This window comes from Coregonus clupeaformis, chromosome 17, assembly GCF_020615455.1.
Source record: "Coregonus clupeaformis isolate EN_2021a chromosome 17, ASM2061545v1, whole genome shotgun sequence".
Taxonomy (NCBI): domain Eukaryota; kingdom Metazoa; phylum Chordata; class Actinopteri; order Salmoniformes; family Salmonidae; genus Coregonus; species Coregonus clupeaformis.
In genome coordinates, this window is record NC_059208.1 from 32,887,251 (window position 1) to 32,899,535 (window position 12,285).

The following is a 12,285-nucleotide window of genomic DNA, read 5'->3' on the forward strand; positions in this document are numbered from 1 at the left end:
AGGAAGAGTCTTGGTGGTTCCAAACTTCTTCCATTTAAGAATGATGGAGGCCACTGTGTTCTTGGGGACCTTCAATGCTGCAGAAATGTTTTGGTACCCTTCCCCAGATCTGTGCCTCGACACAATCCTGTCTCGGAGCTCTACGGACAATTCCTTCGAACTTATGGCTTGGTTTTTGTCTGACATGCACTGTCAACTGTGGGACCTTTTATAGACAGGTGTGTGCCTTTCCAAATCATGTCCAATCAATTGAATTTACCACAGGTGGCCTCCAATCAAGTTGTAGAAACATCAAGGATGATCAATGGAAACAGGATGCACCTGAACTCAATTTCGTGTCTCATAGCAACGGGTCTGAATACTTATGTAATATGATATCTGTTTTTTGTTTTTAATAAATATACAAAAAATTCTAAAACCCCTTTTTCGCTTCATCATTATGGGGTATTGTGTGTAGATTGATGAGGAAAATGTTTTATTTAATCAATTTTTAGAATAAGGCTGTAACGTAACAAAATGTGGAAAAAGTCGAGGGGTCTGAATACTTTCCGAATGCACTGTATTATATCTCCTAGATATAGGACAGACACTTCAAAACCTTATTCCTTATGATCTACTTTCCGACTGTCTTTTTTGCCATTTACGAATGTGTTATTCAATGCGTTTCTATGGTCTAAAGTAGTAAAGGCCAAATTCAATATTTTATCAAATAATAACAAATAAAATGTTTTATTCCATAAGGTTGTGAAGCAATCACATCATATGAAAGGATTATTTGTTAAAATGTCAGTTTATTGCTCATTAATCAATAGTAATACCATATTTTGCAGTCTATGACATAGAATGCAAGTCCTCAACAGACTAAACCTGTATAACATCATACAAACAGAGCACAAGTATCAACAGAAAACACATAATGTTTAGACAATTGGGATCAAGTTAATAATTTTTTTAAACAATTATTCGTATTAAAATAACAGCCATGTCCATACTTAATTCATAAATAAACATAACAGCCCTGTCTGCCTTATACAGCGTTGCCATGTACAGTATGGTTGCCACAATTCTATTAATATTCAGGACGTACAGGAATGATTTACCTGAGTTCAACTCAAATGGGATACAAAAACATGGCAACCTCTTACACTAAGAAATATATAACACTTATTGTACAGACAAAAACAAATCAGGAAAAGAGATCAGTGTGAGCATGATGATACATTTATTCAATTGTGTTTGGACTAGGAACTTATATCTAACTAAACGCACACACTCACATGGCAAGAATGATAAAACTCATTCCTCCAAACCACTGTCAGGTTTCGTCTTTGCATCCATAGCAGGGTGAAGTCAGTTTCATCTCAAGCCCAGAAGACATGATTAGAGTTCAATAAAGATTCTGTCATATTAGTAATTGTCAGAGGATGCCTACAAAAATACGGCCTTAATATTCTGTGGTTGTTTGAGATTGAGCGAGAACAGTAGTCATTGTGAAATATTGTCAGAAGTGAGTGGTTACAGCAAGGTAGATCCCCTGTGGTCAAGCTGCTGGCCCAGGATATCTTGCAAATAAGAGACAGAATACACTAGCTAGTCTAGCTAATCCTCTGATTGACATCCGGAGCTATGAGAGCCGATTTCCAAACGCAACAATCAAACAATGAGGCACAAACGCAAACTGGCATGTCCAGCAACCAGGGCTGGCAGCCAATGACAAATAGACATCCCTATAGCGTAATACACTGTGTTCAAGGCCAGGATGCACGGAATACGATTGTCTAAATCAAATTAACTATGGAGTGCTGGTTTCTACTATCAGGAATTCATGAAGATATTTTATATGATATTCAGCATCTGGAAATGTAAAGGACTTATTGTATAGAGAGAAACTCCAAAGCCAGTTGGGTGTTGTTCCCAGAACAAATAATTTGCACTTTTCACTCTTTTAGATGCAAAATGTAGCTTATTTTGGTTAATGTACGTTTTCCCTAGGTAAGTACAGTTAAGCATCTGGGTACAGTAGTAAAATGCTGCACATGTTAAGTTCGTATTTACAGTGCTTAGGAATCACAACACAAAGTAGTAAATCACAAATTAAACCATCATACTAGTATCTCTACTCAATATAGAGATGAATAATGTTGAACGTAATAAACCTATTTTTTAAAATCCAGAACTACATATACAAGAAGTTAAATGCGGAAACCCTAGTCATCCAGCCGATCAGTTGGAAGTGCATTTAAGGGTAATTTGTTCTGTTTTTACCCCTTCCCTGTCCCTTTTTAGCCTTTGTGTGGTGCTCAGTCTTTTCAAGTAATACCACATTCCAGTGACATAAATCCATACAATACTCTTCATGTTTTTGCTTCTAGTGGTCCCTTGACCTCTTTAGGTTCCCTGTCTGTCAATGTGGATCAGTAAAAAAAGCGCTGAAAAGAAAGGTTGGATCATAGAGAGCGTAAGAAAGATAATTAGGGGAGTTGTGTAAGCAGGAGAGAGCTTAAAATGGCTCATGAGGACAGCTTGGAGTAGCTGGGTGGTGAGAACTTGCGCTTCAGGTATTTGATGACATAGAGAGGGAGACAGCTGACGACGGTGATCACTGACACCTTCCACAGGAAGGCTGGCGTCGTGATGAAGGCCAGGTCTGGGAGAAAAAACAACACGTTAGAAATCTGTCCAAATATCAGCACATACAATTTGTGCCAGGCACTAACATGTTGATATACAATACCAGTCAAAAGTTCTCGAACACCTACTCATTCAATGGTTTTTCTTTATTTTTACTATTTTCTACATTGTAGAATAATAGTGAAGACATCAAAACTATGAAATAACACATATGGAATCATGTAGTAACCAAAAAAGTGTTAAACAAATCAAAATATATTTTATATTTGAGATTCTTCAAATAGCCACCATTTGCCTTGATGACAGCTTTGCACACTCTTGGCATTCTCTCAACCAGCTTCACCTGGAATGCTTTTCCAACAGTCTTGAAGGAGTTCTCACATATGCTGAGCACTGGTTGGCTGCTTTTCCTTCACTCTACGGTCCGACTCATCCCAAGCCATCTCAATTTGGTTGAGGTCGGGTGATTCTGGAGGCCAGGTCATCTGATGCAGCACTCCATCTCTCTCCTTCTTGGTAAAATAGACCTTACACAGCTTGGAGGTGTGTTGGGTCATTGCTCTGTTGAAAAACAAATGATAGTCCCACTAAGCCCAAACCAGATGGGATGGCGTATCGCTGCAGAATGCTGTGGTAGCCATGCTGTTTAAGTGTGCCTTGAATTCTAAATAAATCACAGACAGTTTCACCAGCAAAGCACCCCCACACCATAACACCTCCTCCTCCATGCTTTACGGTGGGAAATACACATGCGGAGATCATCCGTTCACCCACACCGCGTCTCACAAAGACACGGCGGTTGGAATAAAAAAATCTCCAATTTGGACTCCAGACCAAAGGACACATTTCCACCGGTCTAATGTCCATTGCTCGTGTTTCTTGGCACAAGCAAGTCTCTTCTTCTTAGTGTCGTTCTTTAGTAGTGGTTTCTTTACAGCAATTCGACCATGGCCTGATTCAAGCAGTCTCCTCTGAACAGTTGATGTTGAGATGTGTCGGTTACTTGAACTCTGTGAAGCATTTACTTGGGCTGCAATTTCTGAGGCTGGTAACTCAAATTAACTTATCCTCTGCAGCAGAGGTAACTCTGGGTCTTCCATTCCTGTGGCGGTCCTCCTGAGAGCCAGTTTCATCACAGCGCTTGATGGTTTTTGCGACTGCACTTGAAGAAACTTTAAAAGTTCTTGAAATGTTCTGTATTGACTGACCTTCATGTCTTAAAGTAATGATGGACTGTTGTTTCTTTTTGCTTATTTGAGCTGTTCCTGCCATAATATGGACTTGGTCTTTTACCAAATAGGGCTATCTTCTGTATAACCTCCCTACCTGTCACATCACAACTGATTGGGTCAAACGCATTATTAAGGAAAGAAATTCCAGAAATTAACTTTTAAGAAGGCACACCTGTTAATTGAAATGCATTCCAGGTGACTACCTCATGAAGCTGGTTGAGAGAATGCCAAGAGTGTGCAAAGCTGTCATCAAGGCAAAGGGTGGCTATTTGAAAAATCTCAAATATAACATATATTTTGATTTGTTTAACACTTTTTTGGTTACTACATGATTCCATATGTTATTTCATAGTTTTGATGTCTTCACTATTATTCTACAATGTAGAACATTGTAAAAATAAAGAAAAACCCTTGAATGAGTAGGTGTTCTAAAACTTTTGACTGGTACTGTATATTAATGTATTATCACTTAGCTCTTAAGGTATTGTTAGTTTTGACTATTCAAAATATTTAGTTGATAATCATGGATCCAGGTTTTCTGTTTAATAGAGCTTTTGCACACATGCCTGGAATGAGACAACACTGAGTGGAATGGTAAAACAATATAAGTAGCAGGCAAATATGCTCAATACGTCACATCAAATAGCGCTGCAAAAGACATGGTCAGAGTATGGCCACTAAAGGAACATGAACAGGTCTCAGCAGTCACAGCACGGTCAAAAACAGTGATGAGAGGAAAGAGTGAAAAGGAAGTGGAAGAGAAGAGAGGTAGCGTTACCACAGTGCTGCACACCTACCCAGAAATGCTCCAAAGGACACCCTGCCTATGCCTGTCCCAAGGACACATACAGTAGCAAAAGAGAGGACGAGCAGCAGAGAGAGAGAGAGAGAGAGAAGATGGCAGACACGAACAAAGCACAGACCTCCAAGGTTTAATTGGGTTAACTCAAACATACAGTGGGGAAAAAAAGTATTTAGTCAGCCACCAATTGTGCAAGTTCTCCCACTTAAAAAGATGAGAGAGGCCTGTAATTTTCATCATAGGTACACGTCAACTATGACAGACAAATTGAGAAAGAAATTTCCAGAAAATCACATTGTAGGATTTTTAATGAATTTATTTGCAAATTATGGTGGAAAATAAGTATTTGGTCACCTACAAACAAGCAAGATGTCTGGCTCTCACAGACCTGTAACTTCTTCTTTAAGAGGCTCCTCTGTCCTCCACTCGTTACCTGTATTAATGGCACCTGTTTGAACGTGTTATCAGTATAAAAGACACCTGTCCACAACCTCAAACAGTCACACTCCAAACTCCACTATGGCCAAGACCAAAGAGCTGTCAAAAGACACCAGAAAAAAATGGTAGACCTGCACCAGGCTGGGAAGACTGAATCTGCAATAGGTAAGCAGCTTGGTTTGAAGAAATCAACTGTGGGAGCAATTATTAGGAAATGGAAGACATACAAGACCACTGATAATCTCCCTCGATCTGGGGCTCCACGCAAGATCTCACCCCGTGGGGTCAAAATGATTACAAGAACGGTGAGCAAAAATCCCAGAACCACACGGGGGGACCTAGTGAATGACCTACAGAGAGCTGGGACCAAAGTAACAAAGCCTACCATCAGTAACACACTACGCCGCCAGGGACTCAAATACTGCAGTGCCAGACGTGTCCCCCTGCTTAAGCCAGTACATGTCCAGGCCCGTCTGAAGTTTGCTAGAGTGCATTTGGATGATCCAGAAGAGGATTGGGAGAATGTCATATGGTCAGATGAAACCAAAATAGAACTTTTTGGTAAAAACTCAACTCGTCGTGTTTGGAGGACAAAGAATGCTGAGTTGCATCCAAAGAACACCATACCTACTGTGAAGCATGGGGGTGGAAACATCATGCTTTGGGGCTGTTTTTCTGCAAAGGGACCAGGACGACTGATCCGTGTAAAGGAAAGAATGAATGGGGCCATTAGATTTTGAGTGAAAACCTCCTTCCATCAGCAAGGGCATTGAAGATGAAACGTGGCTGGGTCTTTCAGCATGACAATGATCCCAAACACACCGCCCGGGCAACGAAGGAGTGGCTTCGTAAGAAGCATTTCAAGGTCCTGGAGTGGCCTAGCCAGTCTCCAGATCTCAACCCCATAGAAAATCTTTGGAGGGAGTTGAAAGTCCGTGTTGCCCAGCGACAGCCCCAAAACATCACTGCTCTAGAGGAGATCTGCATGGAGGAATGGGCCAAAATACCAGCAACAGTGTGTGAAAACCTTGTGAAGACTTACAGAAAACGTTTGACCTGTGTCATTGCCAACAAAGGGTGTACAGTGGGGAAAAAAAGTATTTAGTCAGCCACCAATTGTGCAAGTTCTCCCACTTAAAAAGATGAGAGAGGCCTGTAATTTTCATCATAGGTACACGTCAACTATGACAGACAAATTGAGGAAAAAAAATCCAGAAAATCCCATTGTAGGATTTTTAATGAATTTATTTGCAAATTATGGTGGAAAATAAGTATTTGGTCACCTACAAACAAGCAAGATTTCTGGCTCTCACAGACCTGTAACTTCTTCTTTCAGAGGCTCCTCTGTCCTCCACTCGTTACCTGTATTAATGGCACCTGTTTGAACTTGTTATCAGTATAAAATACACCTGTCCACAACCTCAAACAGTCACACTCCAAACTTCACAATGGCCAAGACCAAAGAGATGTCAAAGGACACCAAAAACAAAATTGTAGACCTGCACCAGGCTGGGAAGACTGAATCTGCAATAGGTAAGCAGCTTGGTTTGAAGAAATCAACTGTGGGAGCAATTATTAGGAAATGGAAGACATACAAGACCACTGATAATCTCCCTCGATCTGGGGCTCCACGCAAGATCTCACCCCGTGGGGTCAAAATGATCACAAGAACGGTGAGCAAAAATCCCAGAACCACACGGGGGGACCTAGTGAATGACCTGCAGAGAGCTGGGACCAAAGTAACAAAGCCAACCATCAGTAACACACTACGCCGCCAGGGACTCAAATCCTGCAGTGCGAGACGTGTCCCCCTGCTTAAGCCAGTACATGTCCAGGCCCGTCTGAAGTGCATTTGGATGATCCAGAAGAGGATTGGGAGAATGTCATATGGTCAGATGAAACCAAAATATAACTTTTTTGGTAAAAACTCAACTCGTCATGTTTGGAGGACAAAGAATGCTGAGTTGCATCCAAAGAACACCATACCTACTGTGAAGCATGGGGTTGGAAACATCATGCTTTGGGGCTGTTTTTCTGCAAAGGGACCAGGACGACTGATCCGTGTAAAGGAAAGAATGAATGGGGCCATGTATCGTGAGATTTTGAGTGAAACCCTCCTTCCATCAGCAAGGGCATTGAAGATGAAACGTGGCTGGGTCTTTCAGCATGACAATGATCCCAAACACACCGCCCGGGCAACGAAGGAGTGGCTTCGTAAGAAGCATTTCAAGGTCCTGGAGTGGCCTAGCCAGTCTCCAGATCTCAACCCCATAGAAAATCTTTGGAGGGAGTTGAAAGTCCGTGTTGCCCAGCGACAGCCTCAAAACATCACCGCTCTAGAGGAGATCTGCATGGAGGAATGGGCCAAAATACCAGAAACAGTGTGTGAAAACCTTGTGAAGACTTACAGAAAACGTTTGACCTGTGTCATTGCCAACAAAGTGTATATAACAAAGTATTGAGAAACTTTTTGTTATTGACCAAATACTTATTTTCCACCATCATTTGCCAATAAATTCATTAAAAATCCTACAATGTGATTTTCTGGATAATTTTTTCTCATTTTGTCTGTCATAGTTGACGTGTACCTATGATGAAAATTACAGGCCTCTCTCATCTTTTTAAGTGGGAGAACTTGCACAATTGGTGGCTGACCAAATACTTTTTTTCCCCACTGTATAACAAAGTATTGAGAAACTTTTGTTATTGACCAAATACTTATTTTCCACCATAATTTGTAAATAAATTCATCAGTCTGGTTTTAGACCCCATCATAGCACTGAGACTGCACTTGTGAAGGTGGTAAATGACCTTTTAATGGCGTCAGACCGAGGCTCTGCATCTGTCCTCGTGCTACTAGACCTTAGTGCTGCCTTTGACACCATCGATCACCACATTCTTTTGGAGAGACTGGAAACCCAAATTGGTCTACACGGACAAGTTCTGGCCTGGTTTAGATCTTACCTGTCGGAAAGATATCAGTTTGTCTCTGTAAATGGTCTGTCCTCCGACAAATCAACTGTACATTTCGGTGTTCCTCAAGGTTCCGTTTTAGGACCACTATTGTTTTCACTATATATTTTACCTCTCGGGGATGTTATTCGAAAACATAATGTTAACTTTCACTGCTATGCGGATGACACACAGCTGTACATTTCAATGAAACATGGTGAAGCCCCAAAATTGCCCTCGCTAGAAGCCTGTGTTTCCGACATAAGGAAGTGGATGGCTGAAAACTTTTTACTTTTAAACTCGGACAAAACAGAGATGCTTGTTCTAGGTCCCAAGAAACAAAGAGATCTTCTGTTAAATCTGACAATTCACCTTGATGGTTGTAAAGTCGTCTCAAATAAAACTGTGAAGGACCTCGGCGTTACTCTTGACCCTGATCTCTCTTTTGACGAACATATCAAGACTGTTTCAAGGACAGCTTTTTTCCATCTACGTAACATTGCAAAAATTAGAAATTTTCTGTCCAAAAATGATGCAGAAAAATTAATCCATGCATTTGTTACTTCTAGGTTAGACTACTGCAATGCTCTATTTTCCGGCTACCCGGATAAAGCACTAAATAAACTTCAGTTAGTGCTAAATACGGCTGCTAGAATCCTGACTAGAACCAAGAAATTTGATCATATTACTCCAGTGCTAGCTTCCCTACACTGGCTTCCTGTTAAGGCAAGGGCTGATTTCAAGGTTTTACTGTTAACCTATAAAGCGTTACATGGGCTTGCTCCTACCTATCTTTCCGAGTTGGTCCTGCCGTACATACCAATACGTACGCTACGGTCGCAAGACGCAGGCCTCCTAATTGTCCCTAGAATTTCTAAGCAAACAGCGGGAGGCAGGGCTTTCTCCTATAGATCTCCATTTTTATGGAACAGTCTGCCTACCCATGTGAGAGACGCAGACTCGGTCTCAACCTTTAAGTCTTTACTGAAGACTTATCTCTTCAGTAGGTCATATGATTGAGTGTAGTCTGGCCCAGGAGTGTGAAGGTGAACGGAAAGGCTCTGGAATAACGAACAGCCCTTGCTGTCTCTGCCGGGCCGGTTCCCCTCTCCACTGGGGTTCTCTGCCTCTAACCCTGTTGCAGGGGCTGAGTCACTGGCTTGCTGGTGCTCTTTCATGCCGTCCCTGGGAGGGGTGCGTCACTTGAGTGGGTTGAGTTACTGACGTGATCTTCCTGTCTGGGTTGGCGCCCCCCTTGGTTTGTGCTGTGGTGGAGACCTCTGTGGGCTATACTCGGCCTTGTCTCAGGATTGTAAGTTGGTGGTTGAGGATATCCCTCTAGTGGTGCGGGGGCTGTGCTTTGGCAGAGTGGGTGGGGTTATATCCTTCCTGTTTGGCCCTGTCCGGGGGTTTCTTCGGATGGGGCCACAGTGTCTCCGGACCGCTCCTGTCTCAGCCTCCAGTATTTATGCTGCAGTAGTTTATGTGTCGGGGGGCTGGGGTTAGTTGGTTATACCTGGAGTACTTCTCCTGTCTTATCTAGTGTCCTGTGTGAATTTAAGTATGCTCTCTCTAATTCTCTCGTTCTCTCTTTCTCTCTGAGAACCTGAGCCCTAGGACCATACGTCAGGACTACCGGGCATGATGACACCTTGCTGTCCCCAGTCCGCCTGGCCTTGCTGCTATTCCAGTTTCAACTGTTCTGCCTGCGGCGAAACCCCTCCTGCCAGACCTGTGTTTCAATTAATGATCGGCTATGAAAAGAACTGAGAACTGAGCAAAGAGGCCTGGTTGTACGTGGTGCTGCTATTCCAGTTTCAATGTTCTGCTCGGTTATGGAACCCCTACCTGTCCCAGACCTGCTGTTTTCAACTCTTAATGATCGGCTATGAAAAGCCAACTGAGATTTATTCCTGATTATTATTTGACCATGCTTGTCACTTATGAACATTTTTGAACATCTTGGCATGGTTCTGTTATAATCTTCACCCGGCACAGCCAGAAGAGGACTGGCCACCCCTCATAGCCTGGTTCCTCTCTAGGTTTCTTCCTAGGTTTTCGCCTTTCTAGGGAGTTTTTCCTAGCCACCGTGCTTTTACACCTGCATTACTAGCTGTTTGGGGTTTTAGGCTGGGTTTCTGTACAGCACTTCGAGATATTAGCTGATGTAAGAAGGGCTATATAAAATAAAATTGATTGAAATTGATTGATTAAAAAATCCTACAATGTGATTTTCTGGATTTTTTCCCCCCACTGTATGTGCATCACACTAAAACACACAAGCTGCAGTGCAGTGTAGTGCAAAAGGTGAGACTGTTTCACTACTACAAGAGTAAAGTGTTTGGCAAACCTGCCGTCCACATAACAAAAAGCAAAGAGCAACATAAAATATTTTTCAGCACAATATTAAACATTTTTACATTTTAGTCATTTAGCAGACACTCTTATCCAGAGCGACTTACAGTTAGTGAGTGCATACATTTTTCATACTCATTCATTTACAAACAGCATACAATTATTTAATATTTTTCTTTGGCCCTAAGGGTTTAAATAAAGTTGAATTTAGTCGTTTTTTTCCTCAGATAAACAACATTTGCTTACCAAAGTACTCATTGAGGAAGGCAAGCGAGGCTATGTAGCAGCCCAGACTGAGGAACTCTGCTAGCACCATGAGCCAGTGCCAGGTACGGATGTTAAGCGCCACCATGAGCAGCTCGGTGAGGATCAGCGCAGTGAAGGAGATGGCCACCACGTGCACAAACTCAGACTCAAACAACAGCAGTGCGCCGTACATCAGGATGCCACCTGGGGGGCGCCACAAAAAAAGTGTTAGTGACGTAGTAGTGGTTGAGTAACTGTTTAACCAGCTTGAGAAAGAAACTAGAGAAAGATCAACTAGAATTTATTCTAGTCATCATTATTCTAGTTAATAACAATAAGACCTAACATAAAATGTATCATCTTATTCTTTTAGGGGACCAAATATGACAAGTACATTAGGCCTTTGTTTTGGTTTATTTATTAAGTTACTTTGATCCCCAATGCTCACTGAAAGTCTGTTATTCAAAGTATGTTCATTGAGACACCAGACAGGGTCCACCTATTAGGATTACAGTAAGTCTTAAGACACAGGATTTGACTCAATTACATTATTTATGAGGGCAAACAATGTGTCCAAGTGTATCCCAAACCCACCCAGGTAAACCCCTTTGAGTACTGTAGCTTGACACTCATTAATCTATTCTATGGTGGTGCCTACTGTATTTTGATAGCCTTCCATTTAATTATAACGCGCCACAAATTGACCTTAATAGCCTATTACTGATCACATAATTGCCTTTTCCATACAGTCTACATACAGTGCATTCCTGGGAGTTAAACTCTGTAATAAATTAAAACCGACGATCGTGGCCTGATATTTTTTCTCCCCCCTCCTCATATCTCCGTTTTTCATTGGACTTTGGTAATAGACCTTTAATTAAAAAACGAGAGCTGTCAGGAAATGACGCTTCAGTAGGAACATAGATCTTTCTCAACACGCTGCATGGCTTAGCGATTACAGAAATATCGATTTACTGGACGGACAAAAGCCTGCGTGTAGCTGCGGATGACACTTGGAAACCTAAGCTTCTGAGAAACAGGACTGTCTGAGAGTCAGGGGGCCAGGGGACTGAAGTATTGCACATAGTAAAAATGATGAAATACAAGTGTGGTGCCTAGATGAATGGTCAGTAATAAAATACTAACTTAGAAAGCTACAGAGGAGTATCCTGTCAATCCTCTTACCTTGGTAAATACTGATTAACACCCAAATGAGGAAAGTCTTGAAAGACAAGGAACGACCCTAGAAGAAGAGAAAAATACAGAATTGCAGACATCATAATATAATTCCTGTCAAACCACAAAACACAACTTTTGAATTCACTTTAACCTGTTAAACCCTTAATGAATATAGAGTCAGTGTAAATTGACCATCAATTCCCTTTGTCAGCCTGTATTATATAGGAGAGGTTGTCATCGTACCTTGGTGAGGTCTTTGTAAAGCTCAGGGTACAGCAGGGCCATCTCTGGCTTCACGTCCTGGTCCAGCACCAGGGAAAATACAGGAAACATAGTGTAGATGGTAGAATACCTGCACAGAAGGGGAGAACACAGGACTGAGTTAATACAGAACACTGTACCACAGCATCAATAGAAAGGGTCTCACCTTGTCATGTTCAGATGCATGCA

The 12,285-nt window shown here is 41.8% G+C and overlaps 1 protein-coding gene across 2 annotated transcripts in view; it reads right to left on the minus strand.

The window, feature by feature from the left end:
* Positions 1-771: 771 nt before the first annotated feature.
* The window catches only part of LOC121586268 (probable phospholipid-transporting ATPase IIB), a 75,326-nt gene continuing 63,812 nt past the window's right edge, over positions 772-12,285 (minus strand). The window contains exons 26-30 of one of the 2 annotated variants that reach the window (XM_041902836.1): positions 12,079-12,187; positions 11,842-11,899; positions 10,657-10,860; positions 4,661-4,693; positions 772-2,647 (exon numbers count right to left, since the gene is read on the minus strand). In XM_041902836.1, coding sequence (XP_041758770.1) covers positions 2,511-2,647; positions 4,661-4,693; positions 10,657-10,860; positions 11,842-11,899; positions 12,079-12,187 — 541 coding nt within the window. In that variant the 3' untranslated portion in view covers positions 772-2,510. The remainder of the gene's footprint in view (positions 2,648-4,660; positions 4,694-10,656; positions 10,861-11,841; positions 11,900-12,078; positions 12,188-12,285) is intronic. The other variant, XM_041902837.1, reaches the window with a different exon arrangement.